Here is a 22,962-nt window from a genome sequence, read left to right on the forward strand (position 1 = left end):
TTCAGTAGACTGTGGCAGGAGTTGGGCTGGGAGACTGCGACAGGAGGGGCTGTGCCTCTGCTTTCAGGGGTGCGTGTGTGGTGCCGGCTGCCTTCTGGGCACGTGTTGAGGAAGTTTGGGTCGGTGAAATGTGGTTGGGCACACATTGTGCATGATTGGGTTACGGTAGGAATGCCTTTCTGCCAGAGCAACCTAAGAGAGAAAGAAGAGTTTTGGTAGCCCAAACAGCAGACTCATGGGTGTGTTTTGCCACCATTTTCACCTCAAGTACTTTGGGAGGAGAAAGATACCTGCAGGTTTGGGAAGGACTGGTTGCTTCTCAGATGGGGGCACCTTGAATAACTTAGCTGCATGGACAGGGGTCAGCCTGAAGTGGGCGGAGGGAAGAGATGCTGAATGGGACCATGGCCAGTGCTGCAGCCTCACTTGACAGAGTGGCCAGTGGCGTTTCAGAGACCACAAGTGATTTCACGTCCTATGAGACTGGGAGTCCTGAGACAGCCAAGTCTACCCAATAGGGATGGCCAGTTCGTCTTCCCCCTCCTTCCTCATGCACCTCTCCCTCTCTTCCTGCACAGGCTCCCTGCCCCTGGTGCCTGCAGAGCAGTGGAATCCAGGGCACTGTCCCTGCTCCGTCTTCCTTAGAGCATCTCCAGGTGTCACACACATGCTGCTCTCTCCTGCAGCAGTCCAGGCTTTGTGGCGGGAGAGAGGGAAGAGGGGAGGCAGCAGGCAGCAGTTCCTGAACCAGCAAAGGCTCCCAGCGACTGAGCTGGCCTCACAGGCAGGCTGGACGCTAGGTCAGAGATTGCTGTGCTCAGAAGCAGTCAGCACCCTCCATGGAGTGGCTAAGGAATATTGGATTTGCTGGGTCAGTAAATTTCCACTGGTGTACGGTAATAAACCTCAGGCTCATCACACTTTGCGGTGTCCAGTGGCCTGGCCTTATCTCATCCTCCCAAAGCCATCTGCCCTCCTTGATAAGTACTAATAACAAATACCTCTTTCTCCCTGTCTGCCAGGCACGGATGGCTCAGTGTGTGCATGCCTGCGAGTGCAGGTACACCTGTCTGTCCAGCACAACACCTCACATACCAACCAGGCCCTCTTAGGGATCTGACGGGGATGCTGCTTGGGCTTGGGATGAAAGATGGGGCTGGTTTCCAGGGACATTCCTGGAAAAAGGGCCTGAGAGCCCAGGGTGGGCAACTCACAGGGTGGGCTACCATCCTGTGCTTCCAGGGCTCAGCCGCTGCCGCTCCCTCCCATCCTGTCAACAGAGGAGACTGTTGTCCTTTGGGAGTGGCAGGTCTTGCTCTTTGCATAAAGTCTCTCACAAAGCCCCCCAATGCTTCATTCATGTGTTTGTGGTGATTTAAGAGCTTCTGTGTGACAGGCACTATGCCAAGCGTTGTGATACAAAGAGGATGGACACAGCCCTTGCTCTCAAGGACCTCACAGTCTTGGGGCAGGGGGCAGGGAGGTCGGTGAACAGGCAGCACTGTGATGGGCTGGGCTCAGGGTGTGTTGGTGCTCCAAGGAGAGGCTCCAAGCTGCCTCCCCAGACATCACAGAAGAAGTAAGAGCAATACTGATGCTGCCGGGACTGTGGAAGTCAGCCAGTCAGAACGTGTGGAGAAAGGTGGTCCCGGCAGAGGAAATAACAAGTGGGAAGGCCAGGAGGTGAGGAAGACTTGGATGTGTGTGCATTTTGGTGGAGCATAGGCTAAGTAAGGTGTGGGGGATGGGGCTGATGAGAGGAGTAGGGGGTGGGGAAGCTCCTGTGATGGTTTTTTTGTTTTTTGTTTTCGTTTGTTAATCCTCACCCGAGGATATTTTTTCATTGATTTTTAGAGAGAGTGGAAAGGAGGGAGGTAAGGAGAGGGGGAGAGAGAGAGAGAGAGAGAGAGAGAGAGAGAGAGAGAGAGAGGAGAAGAGAAGAGAAGAGAAGAGAAGAGAAGAGAAGAGAAGAGAAGAGAAGAGAAGAGAAGAGAAGAGAAGAGAAGAGAAACATTTTTTGGTTGCCTCCCGCACGTGCCCCTGCCGGGGCTAGGGATTGAACCTGCAACCCAGGTACATACCCTTGACTGGAAATCGAATCTGCGACCCTTCGGTGCACAGCTGATGCTCTAACCACTTAGCACACTGGCTGGTTTTTAATTGGCATCCAGGGTTTTTAATTGCATCCAGGGTCACCTCTGCTCCAACCTCACCTTCCCTTCGAGTTCACTCTCTGTGAAGCGTCATTTTGGCTGGGTGGGTGGACATGTCTTCCCCAGACATCCTGGGTACTCTGACTTTACCTAGCTATCCCCTACCAGGATGCATTTCCTCCTGCCCTCTGCCTGTCCAGTCCTACCCATTTTCCAAGAGCCAAGTTGGGTCCCATTTCACAGGGTGGGAATTTTAGGGCTAGCAGCAGCCTTAGAGAACAGCTAGTTCAACCTCCTTGTTTTGTGGGTGAGGAGCTAGAGATCACACAGGTAATTGGTGTCCTGAGGCTTTGTTCCTTAGGCCCGAGGTGACGATGCAACTGGAAGGCTCATGAAGCCCTTCCTAATGATGCTGGCTTGCCCCTGCACACACACACGCCCTCCTTTGAGCTCCTGTTTACTTGTTCAGGTATCATTGTGCCCCTGCTTCTGATCAGGCATTGTACTGGCTGCACAGTAGTGAGTGAACGAGACCCAGTCCTGCTGCCCCAGGATTTATGGTCTATTAGGAGAATCAGCAAATTGTCACTCAAGTAAATGTGTACAGTTGACCCTTGAACAACGCAGGGGTTAGGGATATAGATCCCCCACGTAAGCGAAAATCCACATGTAACTTTTGACTCCCCCAAAACATAACTACTAATATCATATCCTACTATTAACAGGAAGCATTGCTGATAATATAAACAGTCTATTATACTGTATTATATAATATAGTATATAATACATATCACATATTTTGTATGTTATATGTATTATATACTGTATTCTTGCAATAAAGTAAGCTAGAGAAAAGAAAATGTTATTAGGAGAATCACAAGGAAAATACATTTACAGTATTTACTAGGAAAAAAATCCATGTGTAAGTGGACCCACACGGCTCAAACCCATATTTTTTTAGGGGTCAACTTTACTTTCAAATTAGGATGAGTGCTATGAGAGAGAGGCAAATGGTGCTATCAGACTATATATTGATGGGGGCGGGGGTTTCATTTAGATGGTAAGGGGACAGTCAGAAACCCAGGAGATAATTTTTAGACTTTCTTGCTTTCTTTCTTACTTTCTTCCCTCCCTCCCTCCCTCCTTCCTTCCCTTCCTCTCTCCCTCCTTTGTTTCTTCTTCTTCTCCTCCTCCTCTTCCTCCTCCTTTTTTTTTTTTGATATGAGAGAGAGAAACATTGATTTGTTGTTTCATTTATTTATGTATTCATTGGTTGCTTCTTATATGTGCACTGATTGGGGATCGAACCCACAACCTTGGCATATTAGGACGATGCTCAAACCAAGAATTTACAAGAGCTCATGGATGAGTAGAACTAAGTCAGACAGTGGGATGTGGAAGAGCATTTTAGGAAGAGGGAACAGCATGGACAAAGCCTCTGAGGAGAGAAAGAGCTCTGAAAGTTCACTGGTTGGAGCATAATGAGAGAATAGTTGAAAGTGCGGCTGGAGAGGTAGCCAGGGGCCAATCATGCCGGACTTTTGAGGTTGTTTTAGGAATTTGGGTTGTAATACAAAAATAGAGTAGCAAACACACACACACACACACACACACACACACACACACACACACACACACACGATCATAATCTCAGTAAAATGGGAAGATACTGAGAGCAACCTGAGTGAGAAGATGGTGTTGGCTGCTCTGTGCAGAGGACTGAGGGCAGGAGCAGGAATGAGAGCTCTGTTGGAGGCTGCTGCAGGAGCCAAGTGCGAGATGATGTAGGGCTGGACCAAGGCAGACCTGCATTGTCCTGTGGGGGTAGGGACAAGTGGGAGGCGACTCACTGGACAGGGCTTATGTTTGGTTGGAGGTGGGGCAAGTGACAACTGGGAGTTAAGGGTGGATCGTGGGTTTCTGGTGTAAGAATGGGATGGGTGCTTATGCTGTTTATTGCTAAGGGGAGGGCACTGCCATGGTATGTGTGTGTCGGGGGCAGGGCTGGGGCAAGGTCAGTCCCTCTGGGGCCTGGGAAATTGGAGCTGCCTCTGAGATGGCCAAGTGGGGATGCCAAGTAGGAGCTGGATACTCGTGCTTGGGGCTCAGAAGACAGGTCAGGCCCAGGTAACCATTTAGGTGTCATCAGCATGTGCAAGGCACTAGAAGGGATGGTCAGATGCAGGAATGTTGGGCAGAGGAAGAGGGTCCAGGACTGAGAGACTATGACTGAGAAAGGAGCTGAGGAGAAGGAGCTGTGTGTTTACCCTTAGAATATGAGCCACAGACATTTTGTATTGATTATGTGTTAACTTGTATCTTTTTCTGTTCAACTACATTATTAATTAGGGTACTGGGATCACATTTAGTATAATAATAATTATTTTTAATATTGATAATAGTGCCTCAATTCATTGAACATTTTCAGACATGCTATGTGTATTACATTCATTTTCAGACATGCTATGTGTATTACTTTCATCGCTATTTAAATTTTTTAAAATTAAATTTATTGGGGTAACACTGGTTAATCACACAAGTTTCAGGTGTAGAACTTCATAATTCATCATGAATATTGCACTGTGTGCTCACTACCCAAAGTCTAATCTTCTTCCGTCACCATATATTTGATCCCCTTTACCCTCTTTGTCCTCCCCCAGACCTCTCATCTCTATTTTCTTTAAATATATTTTATTGATCTTTTACAGAGAGAAAGAGAGAGGGATAGAGAGTTAGAAACATTGATGAGAGAGAAACATTGATCAGCTGCCTCTTGCACACCCCCCACTGGGGATGTGCCCGCAACCAAGGCACATGCCCTTGACCGGAATCGAACCTGGGACCCTTCAGTCCGCAGGCCGATGCTCTATCCACTGAGCCAAACCGGTTTCAGCGTCATCTCTATTTTCTTACATACTGCTTGGGAAGGTGTGCATTATCTCCATTTATGGTGGGGAAACTGAGGTACAGAGCAGATAAGTGCTCATTCCAGGTTACCCAGCATTTGGGTAACTCCGGATGGGATTTGGACACACACACACACACACACACACACACACACACACACACACACACCTGTACCTAACCCTGAAGTGTTTCCATGACATTATTTTGCCAGAACTTATGGACAGGGATCACTGGAGGCATCTAAGCAGCAGTTTCCAGGGCACGTGGTGTGTGCTGAGTGGTATTGGCTTTGTGACAATCCCTCCACACCTCTCAGCTGGCTCCTCATGATCTAGAAGCCTCATTTTTAGTACGCCTGGCTGGTACAGAGTAGTATGGCTGGCCCATAGCTGTGACCCTGTTTCCTCGGAGCTCAGCTAACTGTCCGGTCTCACTGGTACATGGGCAGACCAGCATGCTTACCTGTCATTTGTGGGGTGTGGACACACAGCTGAGGTTCTCTTCACAGTCTTGTTTTATCGGTAGCCAGGAGAGACCTCTGACAGGGCTGACCACAGCCAGCTGTTGGATTCTGCGACATGGCTGCAGCTCCAGGGAGTCTGCACGAGTTCACCGGTGGTTCAGCTGCAGGCAGACCTGCAGTGCCCTGACAGTTCCTCCAAAAGGTGTGGCCCGCAGGATGCGAAGGGGATCCGGAGCAGCTTGTCCTCTGTCTTGCTCCCGTCTCAGTCTTCTTTTTTCCCACCTCCTACCTTTCTTGACTCTTCCTCTAAAATGGCTCCTGATTCATAAATGTTTATTTGTCTGTCTGTCCATTTCTCCATTCAGGCTGTGCACTAGGGATGTGGCTGTGAACAAACAGTTGACTACATGGCCGTTACACTCAGTCATCTGTTGCTGGGCATTTAGATTTCCTGGGTTCTGTTGTCAGGTTCTGATGCCCTCAGATATCCTGCTTTCCAGGAACAATTCCATAGATTTCTGGCATGGGTCCCATCCTTTGATGAATGAACTTGGAGGGAATGCAGGGCTTAGGCATGGTGGTCATCCTTTTCCCTCTGAGTCCCTATCCTGTGGTGGTCACTGGGGCACGCCCTGGGGGTGAGAAATGATTAAGACACAGCCCCTGCCTCTTTTGAGAAGCCCAGTGTCCAGAGCAGAGGTTGAGGATGTAATTGCATCCTCAACAAAGAACTAGGGGGCCTGAAGAAGGGAGGATCAGGCCTCTACACAGAGAAAGAGGTCCACCAGCCGTCTCTGGTAGACTGTCCTGAGCAAGTCATCCTTCTATCTGACTGTGATCCCGTCCACAGCCGCCAAACCCTATTTAGTTGTTTATTTTCCTTACTGCGCTATGCAAAACTATACAAGCAAAACTACCTTTAGTTCTTTCCTATCCCACCCTTTTCACCATCATTGTTACTTTCCTTCCTGAATCCTGGCCAAGTTTCATTTCCTCACCATCCCCTGCCAAGTGAATCCGCATGCAGACGTCTCTGGATGGGGGCCCCCTGCTAGGGACCTCTGCAGCCTTGGCTCTTGGCACTGTAGGTAAATAGTTTGCTGAGCAAGTGCAGTGTCTTCTATATTGCTGAAGATCTCAGTTTTGTAGTTTAAATATCGGGGTAAGGCGAATCTGCCTTCTTCTTCCATGGCAGCCCATCTCACACATTCCTTAGGATAGCAAGTGTCACTTTGTGTCCAACGTAAATTCTGGGGGAGGCTGCCTTGAGGTTTAGAGGGGCAGAATACCTCATGAGCCGCACACATCGTCAAATACAGAAACCATCAGGACAGGTCCAAAAGGGGATCTGTGTTGGCCCCTCAGCTCTGAGTGTGTGTGGGTGAGTGAGAGGCCAAAGCCGGATCTCGCTGGCACTGCGAGCCTGAGAAACTCAGCGAGAGGCAGGAAGAGCTTGGCATTTACTCTGAGGCCCACATCTCCCTAGTTGCCAGTCAGCAGAGATGTTGCATGTTGGTTTCATGTATTCACTGCTCTTCCTTCCCTCTGGGAAGTCTGTACTTGCTTCACTTTTTTGTTATTAAAAAAGGGATGGGGGTCCTGGGGGGAGAGGGGGAAGGCAGCTCTGCCTTGTTCAAATGCTCAGAGATCCTGAAGGGCAGTCTGTACCTTCCAACTCTCCTGAGCATGTTCCCACATGTGCCAACTCACTTTATTTTCAGGACACCTCTGGGGTTAGGCTCTATTAATCCCCATTTTAAAATATATTTTTATTGATTTCAGAGAGGAAAGGAGTGGGAGAGAGGGATAGAAACATCAATGATGAGAGAAGATCATTGATTGGCTGCCTCCTGCATGCCCCCTACTGGCGATGGAGCCTGGGCATGTGCCCTGACCAGTCGAACCATGACCTCCTGGTTTATAGGTCAGTGCTCAACCACTGAGCCACACAGGCCGGGCACCATTTTAAAGAGGAGGAAACAGGAGCTCAGAAAAGCAAACTTGCCCTTGATCACACAGCTACAAACTGAGCTAAGAGTGAAGAACAGGTCTCCGGACTCGAGTCCCGCTGGTAAATGATCTCTCCTGCTTCAAAGAAGTAATGTTGTTAGAATGAAGCAGCGGCCACGAACCCTCAGGAGCCTGCTGAAGAGAACAAAAGGTATTAACCATTTCAGTCAGGTGGCCGTGGGCTCCCTGAGGACCAGCCAGGCATCTGCCCCTCATCTGTAGACAGCACCCACGGGCTGCGTGTCCAACCAGGAGACACGCATGGTGTCACGGTTGTGACATACACTAGGTTTCCTTGCTGGGAGCACTGCTGTCTGAGTGGGGATAGGGCTCAGCATAGTAATGCCACTGCAAGCCCCTGTAAAGAGCCTGAGGAGTTGCATCCTAGCATGTAGACCTGCCTGGGAGCCAGTGAGGGTGCAGGCTGGATGGTGCAGGGCCACCACAGCAAGCCTGTGATAGGGTTTGAAGCCCCTCTGTTCTGAGTCAATGTCCCCCCTCTCTTCGGCCACAGCCAGTGGCCTTGGTGATGAACGTCCTGTCTTTCTGACCAGATTGTGTGTGTGTGAGTGGCAGGGGGCAGCACACCTACATCAGTTTCCTCAGGGGCCTGGCACATTGAAGCAGGTATAGAGTAAGTGTTTGATGGGATCCGGGGAGGCCATGTCACACTCATATCCCATGGGAGAGCATGAATTCTCTATCAGGCCATCCCAGTGTAGCTCCCCCTATCGCGCCCCGCCTCCCCTGCACCCCTCCTCCCCCCAAGCCTGGTGTTAGGTGCTGGGGATATTAAGCCTCCTAGGACTTGGTCCTGCCCTCAGGTGCTCTCAGCACTCTCGTGCTGGTGGCAGAAGAGAGAGGTGGGCTCCTCATACCCCAAAGTTTTTAGTCTTCTTGGTTTGCCAACTGGTAGCCCCGGTCAGCAGTGCAGAATTCTGCCTAAGCCCAGAGGACGCTGCCCCAGCGCAGTGTTTCCCGGTAGGATGAAGGCTCCTCTGCACGTTCCCAAGCCCTTAGCGAGAGCCTCCTTCCTGCGGTTTCCCTCTCCAGTCTCTTACGCGCACTCCTCATGGGAGAGGGTCCAGCCTGCATCCAAGAGCACTCCTACATCATCCTTGGCACCGGCAGGACCCCACCTCGGCCACCTCTCCTCAGGCTGGCGAGGGTCCCAGCCGGCGCAGCGTCCCACCCCGCAACGTGGGGCGGGGGAGGGGCACTCCCGCAGCTGCCGGAGCCTCCCGGAGCCTCAGGGCCCGCGCGCGCGCGCGCGCGCGCGCACGCATGTGCACGCGGAGGGGGCGGGGAGGGCGGCGAGCCCCGCGGAGGCCCCTAGCGCCTTTCCCACACCTCACGCAGCACCTGTGGTCCCTTCTCTCAGCATTGTAGCCAGACCCACGTGTGCAAAAGCGTGGTGTGTGTGTGTGTGTGTGTAGCTGGGAGTCCGTGTGTCCCAGGTCTGGCAGGCCCGTGTGCACAGGGGAGGCAGCCTGGGCGACAGTGGCCGCGCTTCTTTACCCCTCCAGTCCTCGGCCCTTTCCTCCGGTTTCTTTGGGTCATTGGTACCTCCAGTCCTTCCCCTCTTCTGCCGCCCCTTTTCTGCGGTAGAAGAGACCAGCGCCTTCCGTGGGGGTTCTGGTTCACCCCCAGCTCCAGAGCCCTTGACATTTAATGAGGGTTCAAGGCGCACGGGTGTAGGCACACAGCAGAACGTTAATCCTGTTAAAGATATGGTGTCATTGGGGAGGGGGAGGCTCCCCTCCCCCGCCCCTGGCAGACCTCGCGCTCATTGGTTGAATGCAAAACAGGGGGCGGGGCTGAGGGCCAGGCGAGGGGGCTCCGGGCGATTTCGGAGTCGGGAGTCGGGGCTGGGATTTCACTGGGAAAGCCCAGCGGTGGTAGCTGCGGCGGATCCCCCCCGCACTGTTTGCGGCGCGCCCGCCCAGCCCTGGGCTGGCGAGCAGCTCCGCAAAGTCGCGGAGCGAAAGGAGGTGGAGCGCCCACAAAGTGGTCGGGGCTCCGTGCTGGGGCTGGGTAGGGCGAGGCGTGTGCCCTGGGAACCTGGATCCCGGAGCCCTGGTGCCTTGCGTGGAGTGGTCAGTGCACTGGGAGGCGAGCTGACGCTCTGGAAAGAGAAGTCAAATTGCAGCCTTCCCAAAGACGTCTGCTAAGTTACGCAGGCCAGCCGGTTCCCGGAGAGCATTCGCGAGCGCGCAGAAAGCCGAGCCGCAGAGCCCTCCCGGGCTAGCCGGCTGGGAGTAGGGCAGCGGCCCTTGTGCAACGGGGTCCGGTCCGGAGTGTGCCCCGGTACAGAGAGGAGGCGTGCAAGGCTCCACCGGGCCTCCTGCAGCCTGCGCCCGACTTGGGCGCCCCCTCCGTCCCTCTCAGGGAGCGATGCCCCCCGCCCCTTGCGCCCCACGGGAACGCCTCGAGCATGGAGAAGTCGAGTAGCGAGGATTCTTCGATCCACCGGAGTCCATCTTTGGACAGCAAGGACTCGGACTTTGCCAAGCCGTCCACCTCGGGTCGCCCATTCGGCCGCGGCTTCACTGCCGGCGCCTTCTATGGCACCGCGGGCTCCGGGGGCCAGAGCCGCGCGGAGACTGGAGTCAAGACTGACAAGTACAATGCTCCGAAAGGCAGCAAGTACGTGGTGTTTTACCTGGACCTGTCCTTTGTTTTCCTCCTAGAATTTAAGAAGTGCAACATGGCCAGGGGCTGCCTCTGCTGTTTGAAATACATGATGTTCCTCTTCAATTTGATATTCTGGGTAAGTCCTTGCGCTTATCCCTCCCTTTGCCTTCTCTCCTCTTCTATACCCTCTTCCTTTTTGGTGCTGCATTGCTCTGCTCTCCGCACAACGGTAAGTGGTTTTTCCCCTAAGATCGTTATTTCCCCTCGTCCATGTATCTTCCTCTTCTTTTCTCTCTCTTTGGCTGAATGGAGGCTCCAAACTTGCCTTTCTTCCAGGAGAGACTAACTGTACTCCTAGGAGGCTGGCAAAGTTTGCCTCCACCTCCTTCCCCTATAAGAAACCCGTTCTGGAAGTGCCTCTAACTGGATAAGCTGCAGAAATAGGTGTGGGGCCAGAATTTTTAACAGCTGTGACCCTGCGTTGAAGACTGGCACAAGTGTGAATAGTCTTCTGAGTTTCTTCTTCTATTCCTCCCGAATATGCAAAAAATACCGTCTGCAGCATTTTATAGGCACAAGATAGGGGAGTGGTAGAGTTCATATCCTCCCACTCCTGTCAGTGAACTCCAGGAAAAGGAGGAATAGCCCCTGTCCAGAGTTGAGGGACTCCCTTGCTAGACTGCAGATATGCCTCTGAGTTAGGGCTCCTGTGAAAAAGGAGGGTGTGGGAGGGATGCTGCCATCGGGTGGCAGGCAGCTGCTTTTGAGGGATTGCAGGGGGAGCGGACGGCCATGTGCTCCACCTTGGACCGCCAGCCCTCCCAGCTCTGAGAACCCTAGAGACTAGAGGGGACAAAAGGCGGGGGGGGGGGGGGGGGAGAGAAGTAATCAGGAGTGCTCCATTCTGGGTGAGAGGTTGTTTTCTAGAGAAGGTATCAGTGGGTGGGGCAGCTTGGAAACAGTCTCCAACCTCTGATTCTGGAGGACGCGTGAGTGCAGCTTGCACACTTGTCGTAAGAAATACTAGTTAGGTAGACATGAAAACTTCTTAACCTCGGATCTAATTGTTCCTCCATCCCAAGTGCTGCTCCCGCCTTTCTTCACCAGAGCCCAGACGAAGTCAACACAGATGTTTGGCTCTGCCCCAGGGCCCGTCCTCCTGCGACCAGAGGGACTAGAGGCTGTCTGTCGGCTGCCTGTGGTCCAGGAGGAGGACTGGGGGCAGGAGAAAGTCATTCACAGTGAAGCCAGGTAGAAGCAGTTGTGTTTTGTGTTCAACGCTTGTGGGAAGTGATTAGCTGTAACTGAAAAACTCTTTGGTTGTGTAGGATGGGGGTGACTTTTCCCACAGAGGGGAAAACTCAGGCTGGGTGGGAAGAAGTCTGGGTTCTTGGTTCTGTGTTAGCTTCTTTTGTGACCTTGGCTAAATTGCATCATTCATTCATTAAGGACTAGGTGTCCTTTCCAGCCCAATGCGGGGGATGGGGTGGGGGGGCGGCTGTCAAGATGGTCTCCCTCATGCACTCACTTCCTTAGGTCTGGGGCATCCTGTGTCCTTGCCTTCTCTGTGGGGAGGGAGCCCCTTCCCTGCCTCATGCACAGGCTGCTGCTTGTCTTCAGAGGAGCCTGGTTTGAGGTTGTTTGAGCTGAATTTTCCCAGATAGCTCCATGGTCTGGGGCCCTCCAGTCACCGTGTTACCTATCCTTTGGTGAGGTTTTGTGGACACAGGGGCAGAACCACTGGAATGTGAGGAATGATTTTGTGGCCACCATTGGGCAAGTGCTCCTGGTCCTCTGACTCACTTGCCGGCAATAGCGTCAGCCAAACACCGGTGTGTATTCCTCTGGTGCCCATGAATTACAGGAATGCTGCCCTTTCATTGTCTACAGCTTCCCTCTTTGTTCTTGCCTACAGTCAGCCTGCCTTCCTGTCTTGCCCCACTCTGCATATCCTAACACTTACTAGAAAGACCCTCCTGGGATGCTCACTCAGTGTCTTTCTTGGCCAGTAGCTCCCTGCTCCTCCCACCCCCACCCCGCCACCTGCTGGCCAGAGTGGGTATAACTGCTGCAGCTTCTTTCTTTAGGATGGTGTCAACTTGGTTTAGGGACCTCCTCACATAGTATAGCCCAATGGTCTGTGCTCCGCAAACATATAACAAATGCACTTAGTAGGCATTTGTTATATGTTTGTGAGAAAATGAATTGAAGGCCAGAACAGTAAATCTCCATGTTAAGTGTGTTGCAGGATTCCCGAGTCCCACTTGGTAGGGACTTGTCCAAGATGAAGGCTCTCCTAGCAGCACACCTCAGCTGTGGGGTGACAAGAGGCTCTCTCATCATCCCTGAAAATCTTGGCAGAGGTTAATGAGCTGGTCGATGGAGAGGGCTTCTTGGTCCATAGTGAAAGGACTTGCTCTCTCTCCTAATAAGACCACCACTCTCTTACCGGCAAGGAGTGATTCTCTCCTAATCTCTGACTTTTCTGACGTTTCAGAATTCCGATGACATACTATGAGCTGGGAAAAATTGAGTCTCAAAGGTCCAGGTCTTTTATGCTAGTAGCATATGCGATAATGAAATAAGACATAGACCTTAGGAAAAATGGAAAACTTAGCAAAAGAGAACTGGATGCCTGTGTGTAAGAGTGTTTGTTGGGAGGTGGGAGAGCAGGTGCTGCAGGGTGTTAGCCAGGATTTGGGCACGGCGGGTCACTGAGCTCCACTTGCACGATGACTCCCTGTGGCCAGGTGATTAGGCCTGATATGGGAGAAGGAGCGGAGGAAAGAGCCAAGTGAGAAGAGAAAGTGCTTGGGCCTCAGGCAGGTGGGACAGGACCTCTGGGAGACCTCTGCTCTTTCTAGTGCACAGGGAGGGAAGGGGACGGGGTAGAGTGAGGAGGGATGCAGGCCTGGTGAGAGTCAACTCCTCCAGGACCCACAGCAATGGTCAGGAATTATGTAGCCATCACTTTTTCTAGTCTCATGGCCCAGATCCCAAAAGGAGGCTTTTCTGAGGCATTAGAGTTGAGTGTGAGGCCTGCAATCAATAGACAGAGATCTTCCTTAGATCCCGGAGCCTACCTGGTAGTTCTCCAAACCCACTGCTGCCACCTGCCCCCAGCCTTCTCAGCCTGCCGGGGTGTGTGTGTGTGTGGGGGGTTCTTACGCTGCAGTGCCTTACACTGCAGCCTCTCTCAGGCGTGAGAGTCCCTGGTCCCTTGCCACTGGGTGGAGCTTCTAGGGTGTTGGTACTGGTGAGGGCTTGGGTGACATGACCGAGGACAGGGTGGGAGGCAGAGCTATTCTGCCAGCATTCCTCTTCCTTACCGAGAAAAGGGCAGGTGCCTTACAGGCTGCTGGGTGCCTGCCTGCTTCGGGGTGGGGGTGGGGGGTCCAGGTTGCTCCTGCCACTGCCGACTTCAACCAGATGGTCCTAACCATGTTAGCCCTCAGGGCAGCATTTTGGAGGGCCTGATGTTGATGGCAGGGGTTGAGGAGGGGGCAGTCAGTGGTAATGCCTGACGGAGCCCACCTCCTCTTTATCTCCTGCATACCTCACTCTGATTCTCACAGCCCAGAGGATGCTGGCTTCTCGGAGGAAAGGAAATAGGAGCCCGAATTGGGACAGAAGTTTCCCCATCCTGAAGGGCCCGGCCCGCCCACCAGTGATCAAACCCACCCCCAGTTATTTCTCCCAGCACTGTTCCCCTCAGTCAGCCCATCTCCGAGTCCTCCCAGGGCCGTTTGGTGGAACCCTCCAGGTAGAGATTAAGTGAATCTAAGCCCCAACAAAGGGGGCCCAGAGCTCTTTACTCTGAGAAGGGGAGGGAGAGTATAGCATGGGCTCTGAGTGCTGGGGGCCTGTGTCCCCTTCTCCAGAGAGCAAATCGGATCCCAGCCCAGCTTCTCCCAACCCAAGTCAAGTTGCTGTCTGATATGGAGGGGTGGGGGTGGGGCTGGGGTTGCTGGCACACCAGTAATTGCCACTCCAGATAATGGTCACTTTTCATGCTTGCTAGCAGAGCTGTCCCATCACTTTAAGTCAAGGTTGGCGGAGCAGTGACATTCTGGCCCCAGTGGAGAGTCTATTCCTTGTGGAGTTCTCCTTAATAAAGGCCAATGAGCTAAGGAGGCAGTGTTCAGTGTGCCTGCTGGAGCAGGGGAAAGGTTGGCACAGGGCTGCCACAGTCAGGGGACCGGGTGGGGGCCCTGATTAACCTCCCCTAAGTGGGGTCAGACCTCTGTGGCTCGGCCCCTCTGGGAGCAGGCAGTTTGGTTAAAGCTCTCCAGCCATGTTTGAGGCATGTGTTTGGTACTGGCGTGGCTGCATGTATGTGCCTCTGAGGTCTAGTGGTGCCAGGATAGGGGTCTGTACACAGTTGGTGCTAGACGGCTTGGGGTGTCCTAAGGAAGCTGTGGGGTGCCTTCTGTCTGGGAATGGAAGTGGTGAATGGACTAAGGGGGCATGGCAGGTTGAGGCTTGGCCTCTCCAAACAGGAGATCCAGGCTAAGCTTGGCAGCAAGAGGCATTCAGGGGCTTCCCGAAGTGCTCAGGTGTAATGTGAGTCATTGGGCTGTTCCCCGCCGCACCCCCATGTCTGCTACAAGTAGATGTTCTGGTGGGTCAGGCATGGCTCCGCCTGGGGGGATGGGCACAGCGGAAGGTCCTGGCTAATGCTCTGAGACCGTGGAACATGGCTATGAGGGAATGCTGGCCCTCTGTTCACTTCCTTTCCAAAGCATTAAAAATTAAACTTCTTTGTCTTAATATCTATTTTTAAATCATGTCAAAGCCAGCATTGGTGTCAATCAAGAGTGGGTGGGGAGGAAGAGGGTAGAGAATAGAAAGTCCCAGCAGAAACAGGGTGAGCCCTGTCACTGCCTTGAGGAAAGTGACACAGGTCTGTCCTCCATTCCACTGGGCGGTGAGGAGCACAGAAAACACCATCCACCTCCTCTGAGGATGGTGGGCTGGGAGGAGTCTACAGGGGGGTGGGGAGGGAGGGCTCACCTTGGGTTGGAGCTCCCCCTCCCCCTGCCCTACCTCCATGTGCCTGCCTGCCCGTGGCAGCCAGTTCTGGGGCATACTGGGCTGCTGGGGACCCAGTTGAGTCCGTTCACTCATGCCACAACTATTTACTGAATGCCCGCTGAGTGCACTGGAGGCTCCAGTTGGTGAGGACGGGCTGACTGGGCTCACACAGAGCAGATCAGCTTTCTTGGGCCAGGAAGTCGTGGAATGGAGAGGTCATCTGGCTCGTCCTCCACCAAGCCTTTGAACACAGGGCTGCAGGGGAGGGGTGAGAGCACGGCCACCTCACCTTCCCCAGCCTTCTGAGGAGGGGCAGCAGCAGGCTGGACCCAGCATCTGGGTGGCCTCACTCAGCTTCTCCTTTTCTTTCCTCACCCCGAAATGATGGCCGACTCCCGCTCTTCAATGTTTGCTCCCATCAGAAATGGGAGGGAAAAAACAAGCTGCGTTCCTGTTAGGAGTTAGTTTCCTAGCTTGGGGAAAAAAAATTAGTGAATTATGTGTCTTTTCTGTTTCTTCTATTGAAAGGGCTGATCGGATACTCTGTGGCTAGTGCATACTCCTGCATTTATTGAGTACCAGCTGTCACAGGCCCTTGAGTGGCTCTGAGTTCCATGGAGGAGTCAGAAACATAAACAGTTCTGAGCAGTAGGTGCTCGGCAGAGCTACTTAATGGAGTAATTAATACTGCTTAATAGAGACAAGATACAGAGATAACAGAGTAGAGCAAGTGACACCTGGAGTTTGAAGGATGAATGGGAGTTTGCTGGATAGATGAGGATGGGGGTCTGGGCAAGGAGGAAGGGTGGAGAGGTAGACACAAGTCCACCCAGAGCCTGTGCTCGGGCAGAGCTTGCAGTCCAGTAGGAGGGCAGGGCCCCTTGCATGTGTGCAATGGGCTGAGCACAGAGAAACAAGTGGGAGGGGGTGGGGAATCCGTCCGGATGGTGCCAGTGGGGGGCGGGGGGGGACTTCCTGGGGTGGTGAGCTTGCATGGGCTCTGAGGATGAGGTGGCTCTGCTGTGACGTGTGACCAGTGCCTGGGGATGCTCTGCCGTTTGTCTCCAGTCTCTGAGGAAAGGGAGAGTTGTTTTTCTGGCAGTGACCACCATGACAGGTCTTGCGGTGCCCCTCAGGCTGTAGGCTGTTGCTGTAGGTAATCCAGCTTACAGAAAGTCCCCCCCCCCCCCCCCCCACCGTTCGCTCCCCCTTCGCTCCCCCTTCCAGCCTCTCTCTTCTAGCTGAGGTCTGCCCGCTTATTTGGTTCCAGTTAGGAAGCTTTGAAGCTGAGCTAAACCCATCGGGCAGAGTTAAGTCTTCTGAGCCAGCTTTGTCCCTGCTCACATTTGAAAGCTAATCTGCTAGCAGAAGTGGTGGGGGTTGGGGCAGGGATGTTAACAATGGCACGTGGTCGGAAGGTGAGCAGGTCTGCAGCTGGGGGAGTAGCCCAGGGTAGACATATGGCTTTTACCCGCTACCTTTTCTCTGACTAGGACTTCAGGTGAGGGCTGAAATTCCAGGCCTTCTCCCTTCGAGTTGTGTAGCTTACTGGGTTAGTACCTTGCATGAAGGCCCTGTTTGAGTGGCTGGGGTGGGCGGGATGGGTGAGTGACTGGCCAAGGAGGACAGAGACATGGCTCTGCCTTCAGAGAGCTTTCCGTCTGCTCCAGGGGTTCTTCACTAGGGTGTAGATTCAACTCAACAGGCAGCTTTTTACATGAGCAGAGGCCATGCCCCCTTCCCTCTCCTCCCACTGGCCTGAGTCAGTCTCCAGGAGAGAGGCCTAGTTTCGAAGGTTTCCTTAACCTCTTGGTGCCTTGGTTTCCTCTCGTACGGCAGAATCAGTCATCTCTCAGGGCTATGAAGAGGCCCAGGTGAGGTAATACATGCATTATGTAGGGACACTGCTTAGCAGGAGGCCTGGCAGGTTAGACTCAGTGACTAGCAGTTATTGTCACTGCACTTCCTGCAGTGAGAGCATATGAGCTGGTAGCCCTTCCAGTGGTGAGTTAGATGCCCCGGGGCTGCAGTGACCGTGCTGGGCAGTGCTGTGGAGCCCTGGAAGCAACCCCAGATGCCCCTGTAGGCTGGCGATGGTTCTGAATTCTTCTGGTCTTACGGATACATGGGAGAAGGGAGAAGTGGAGGTCTAGGCGGATCTTTTGGAAGATGGAGGTAAAGGTCAGTGGGGGAGGGGAATGGTCTCAGAGCCCAGGGCCAGCAGCTGTACCTGCCATGTGTATACTTACCCGTGGCCGTCCCTGTCGGGGGCAGTCCACACCCTTCCCCTGCCTCCCTTTGTTGGTGCAATGAACTAGGCCAGAAACAGGCCAGTTAGGCTGATGGGCATATTGCAGGGTCCCCAGAGCCCTCTGCCCTGGGTACTCCAAGGGCAGGTCATGCCCCTGGCACACTCAGTGTTGGACTGGGGTGGGGGGAGCTGAGTAGCTGACAAAAAGACAGGGCACATGGGGACTCCAGGTCCAGGTCACTTGACAAACCAGGAAAACGGTCACTTACAATTTTTTCAAATTGTAGAATATATCATGTAAATTCCTATAGTTTAAAAAAGTACGTAGTGAACATGTACCCACTACGAAGTTTAAGACATAAAACGTTAGCCACACTCATGAAGCCCCTGTGTATTCCTCCCTAGCTCCAACATCTTCTCTAGGGAGAACCTTAACTTTTGTTGAGTACATTTCTTTATAATAGTTTCCACATATGTAGGCATCCTTCAGCACCACACCATTTGCCTTGGTTTGTTTTAAACCTTTGGTTGATGGACTCATTCAGAATTTTTAAAAAATTCAGTTACATTTATTGATTCATCCATGTGCAACTGTGTGGCCACAGTGCACTTGTTATCACTGCTCGGTGGTACTCCATACGAGTGTGCTGCAGTGTATTCTTCTGGTCATGAGCATTTGGGTTATTCCTTCTTCTTCTTTATTTTTTTTTTTTTATTGATTTTTTTACAGAGGAAGGGAAAGGGATAGAGAGTTAGAAACATCGATGAGAGAGAAACATCGATCAGCTGCCTCCTGCACACTCCCTACTGGGGATGTGCCTGCAACCAAGGTACATGCCCTTGACCGGAATCGAACCTGGACCCTTTAGTCCACAGGCCGACGCTCTATCCACTGAGCCAAACCAGTAGGCCTATTCCTTCTTTTTAAATATGTTTTTTTAAATTGATTTTTAGAGCGGAAGGGAGAGGGATAGAGAGATAGAAACATCGATGAGAGAGGAACATCATCAATCAACTGCTTCCTGCACGCCCCTATTGGGGATTGAGTCTGCAACCCTGGCATGTGCCCTGACTGGAAATGAACCGGTGGCCTCTTGGTTCCTGGGTTCCGGGCTGTTCCTTCTTTTTGAACTTGTTTCTGTGAACATTCTTGGACTAGTCTCCTGGTGTACACATGCAAGGGTTTTCTAGGACAGTGCTTCTAAAAGCATCTGTGAAGGACCAGCTTTTTACTTACAACTCTCAGGTGTGGCTCTGCTGAGCATGACTGGTACACAGCGCAAAGCAGTGACTCACCCACATCCAGATGAGTTCATTGATCATGGACTTGGCTGTTCTGGTGACATCAAATTGCTACAAAAAGTTCCTAAGTGTTAAGCATTTCCATGGACTGACGGCATTCTGAAGAGAACTGCTCTGGGGTATATAGCAAAGAATGGTGTTGCTGAGATTTAGGATGTATGCATTTCAGCATTACTAGATAATTCCATATTGTTTTCCAAAATGGATATATCAGTTGACATTTCCACCAGTGGAATGTTGGTTGAAAATGGAAAGTTTTGGGCGTTTTTCAATACAGTGGGTGTGAAATTGCTATATTGTGTTTTTAATTAGCATTTCTCTGATTATTAGTGAACATCTTTTCATAGGCTTATTAATCACTAGAGGCCCATTGCACGATAGTCGTGCAAGAATAGGCCTTCCTTCCCCTGGCTTCATTCCCAGCTGCCCGGAAGTTGGCAAGTCCTCGCTTCTGTCTGATGCACTGCTCCTGTAGCTCCCTCTGCCGCCGCCACCCCCCTCTCCCCATGGCAGGTGTCCTGCCCCTCCTGGCCGCTCAGCGCCTGCGTATGCAAATTAACCCACCATCTTTGTTGGGTTAATTTGCATACTCACTCTGATTGGCTGTGGGTGTAGTGGAGGTACGGTCAGTTTACATGTTTGTCTATTATTAGGTAAGATTCTTTTCTCTTTTGTGAATGCCTGTTTATGTTTTTGTTCAATTTTTCTATTGAGTTGTTTACTTTTTCCTACTAATTTTTAGGATTTTGTTTACCGTATTTTCTGGCGTATAAGACGATTTTTTAATCCAGAAAAATCTTCTATATGCCCAGTCGTCTTATACGCCAGAAAATACGGTATGTTTTGAATACTAATCTGTTGTCTATTAAGTGTGCCACAAACACAGTTTATAGCTTGCCTTTTCACTTTCTTCATAGGGTCCTTTGGCAAACAGAAACTTTTTATTTTAACATAGCCAAATTTTCAGTCTCTTTTCTTTGTTAGGTTTATGTATTATGTATTATTTAACAAATACATAATATCTCATGGGTGTCTTTATATCCTGGTAATAGGACAGTGCTTGTCACAACATACTAGGCACTAATGAATTGTTGAATGAATTTGAATGATTAAAGATGAGTTCCTATACTTATTTCTGAAAGTTTTTCTTTTTACATTTAAGTCCTTAATATATCTGGGATTTATATTTGTGCATGATGTGAGGCAGGGCCCTGATTTCTTTTCCCCTCAAGTACAAAGCAGTTGTCTTAGCTCCATTGATGGCTAGTTCTCCTTTCCCCACTGATAATGTAATGCCACCTGTGTCTTTCCCAATGCACTATTTGTCTATCCCTATACCACATTGTCTTAATTACTACAGCTTTAAAATAAGTTCCACATCTGATAGGGCAAATCCTCTCCTCTTATGCTTTTCAAGAATCCTTTGGCTGTTCTTCGCCCTTTGATCTTTTGCATAATTTTTTTCTTTTGCATAAATTTTGGAATCAAAATTGCTTGCTTGCTCATAATAGGAGCTCAGTAAATGTGTGTTTAGTTTCACTAAAAATAAATTGATCAGACAATTAATTTCCCTGCTCCTTGCCCAAACCCTGTTAGTATTTTGTTTGGCTTTGCATTAGATCTATTGATTGCCTTGGGGAGAATTGCCATCTTTGTATTTCCATTCATGAATATAAATTGTATTCTAATTATGTATTTATGTTCATGGATATGGTACACTCCATATATTAGGCCTTCTTTAATGTCTTTCTGTAAAATTTTATAATGCCCCTCCCCAGCCCCAAGGTCTTACACATCTTTTGTTATGTAGAGACTTTTCCTCTTCCATCCTTTCCCACCACCCCTCTCCCTTCTGAGTTCAGGCTGGAGGCCCGGGGGAGGCCAGCAGCCCTTCCAGCCAGCCCCTACCAGGTGTGGTGATGCTGAGAGCCATAGGGGCAGGTGGTCAGGCTCAGTACTAGGCACTTCCCCGGGTCACCCTGTTACCTCATCCACTCTCCACAGCACCTGAGGAGGAGACAGGGTATTCTTTTCATTTTGCCACCAAGGAGATGGAAGCTCTGAGAGGTTAGATATTTTGCCCCAAATTACTGAGCTGGAAAGTGACAGAGCTGGATTTGAACCCAGGTCAGTCAAGCCCCCAAGCCATATTTTTCTGTGACCATCTCTGGGAAGTCATCCTGACCCAGCTCCTTCCCCTGCTGACTTTAGACTGTACTTTTCTTGGATCTGTACTACCAGTTTAGTGCAGTATAGCCTGGGCTAACAGGACCCGAGTTGTGCATATTTGTATATGACTCTGTTGGTAATTTGTGCCTTCCTCCCCCCAGCCCCAGCCCCAAACAGAAGTGGGTTAGGAGGTGACCCCTAGTGATCATCAGGGACTTCCTCAGATCAGTGAACACCCAGTCCTCTGGGCGTTTGAAGTCTTCACAGATACTGTGGGTGAACAGTGGTATCTACATGTAGATGATGACACTGAGGCTAGAGGCATTGTCACCCATGCCATGAGCAGGAAGAGGTGAGTGTTAGAGCCCTTCGTCTTTGCCTTGCTTGCTCATAATAGGAGCTCAGTAAATGTGTGTTGATTATGGCCTGACTTGAATTGCACAGGAGTGCTAGGTAAGGGGGCAGGGCTTCGGGCAGGCTAATAATGAGATGCTCCTTGCAGGTGACACCCTTTAAATAATGATTGGAGTTTTTCTACAGGAAAGGTGCCATGCTATTGGGGAGCCATACTGGCCTCCAACTGGAATATCCTGCCTAACCAAACAGGACCCCTGCAGCCACCCATACTCATTGCCTTGGAAGGAGGCTTTGTGTCCATCTCTCCTTAGTCCAGCAAACCCCTTGTGGGTGCCCCCTGCCCAGTGGTTCCTTTTAGCCACGTACAGCACTCTCACCCAGCACTTTGGAAAATGCCATCACCTCCTTGCATTCATTTCCAGAGATCTGAGGAGCTGTGGAGCTTGGCGTCCTGGCACTTGGTTGCCCATGTTGCCCTGTGGTCTAGTTTTGGGTAGACTCTTGGTGTAGATGGTTGTAACTCAGTCACTCCATGATGATCGATGAGGCCAGCCAGATCAGTACAGAACTCCCTAAACAAAGCCCTGCTTGGTCATGTGGCAGCTTCCATCCTTGTGCCTAACTAGGGGCTCCATGGGGCCTGTGCTTAAGTGGGGCAGTGGTGGGTGCAGTTCCTCCCCCAGGGCAGGGAATGCCCTTTCAAAAATCTCAGGGTACAAGACCCTGTGGTTACAGAGTAGACCCGTTTGCCAGCCAGAGCCAGAAGGGCTAGGGTCAGATGGTATGTGTCTGTCTCTTTGTGAAGATTCTGTGGGTAACACAGAGGGCGGGGTAAGTTCCTGAGGGTGTTTCTTTTTTTTTTCTTCTGTGATCTTTATCTTTCGCTGCCTGGTTATTCATTTGCATCTTCCCTTTAGGTATCCAAATTGTAAGTTCTTAGAGCTCTCTGCTCCCCACATACACACTTATGTATATTTGTATGTATATGTGTGCACAATGTCTATAAACATACATACTGTATTTATATATAAGTATGTGTGTATGTATGCATGAATATATAAACATTTAAAGCACATTAATAGTCTAAGTATGTGTGTATATATTTATACATACATATGAATATGTATATTTAGCTAGATTCTCTCCCAGTGTGTGTGACCCTTGGGTGTAAGCTGCATCCTCATTTTAAGCATCTCATTTCCTAGATGGATTCCTGATAAGCTAGTCTCTTAGATTGCAAGCACTATATACCAACCATAGCTAACTTAGGAGCACAGATATATAGGTGTGCCCCCAAAATGTATACACACACTTTGAATAATTATAAAGACAGTGTTTATTAAAATACATTTCATTTTCAAAATTGAGCTATCAGCTGTTAAAGTGTGTATACATTTTTGGGGACACCCTGTTATAACTACCTATTTATCTCTTAATTTATGAAAAAAGCTCAGCAGTGTTGTTTGGTCTGTGGGGGACAAATCACTTTAGCAGACATCTCTTGTTTTTGCTGGCCCAGCTTTCTTTTCCCTGCTTTTCCGATCCACACCCTTGTTTTCCTGTGGATCTTTCAGTATCTATGAAGGATACAAGGTTAGCTCAGAGGCTAGAACAGAAAGCTGAGCAACAGGCCACACACAGGGACAGGAGCCAGGCTGCTCTGGGCCTCTAGGCGTCGGGGC

The 22,962-nt window shown here is 50.8% G+C and overlaps 1 protein-coding gene across 4 annotated transcripts in view; it reads left to right on the forward strand.

The window, feature by feature from the left end:
• The window catches only part of TSPAN9 (tetraspanin 9), a 204,459-nt gene that overhangs the window by 108,778 nt on the left and 72,719 nt on the right, over window positions 1–22,962 (forward strand). For 3 of the 4 annotated variants that reach the window (XM_054718783.1, XM_028148519.2, XM_028148521.2), the window contains one exon: window positions 10,224–10,303. In XM_054718783.1, coding sequence (XP_054574758.1) covers window positions 10,241–10,303 — 63 coding nt within the window. In that variant the 5' untranslated portion in view covers window positions 10,224–10,240. Of the gene's footprint in view, window positions 1–9,967; window positions 10,304–22,962 lie in introns of those variants that run through there. The other variant, XM_008143738.3, reaches the window with a different exon arrangement.

This window comes from Eptesicus fuscus, chromosome 7 (assembly GCF_027574615.1).
Source record: "Eptesicus fuscus isolate TK198812 chromosome 7, DD_ASM_mEF_20220401, whole genome shotgun sequence".
In the NCBI taxonomy this organism is placed as follows: Eukaryota; Metazoa; Chordata; class Mammalia; order Chiroptera; family Vespertilionidae; genus Eptesicus; species Eptesicus fuscus.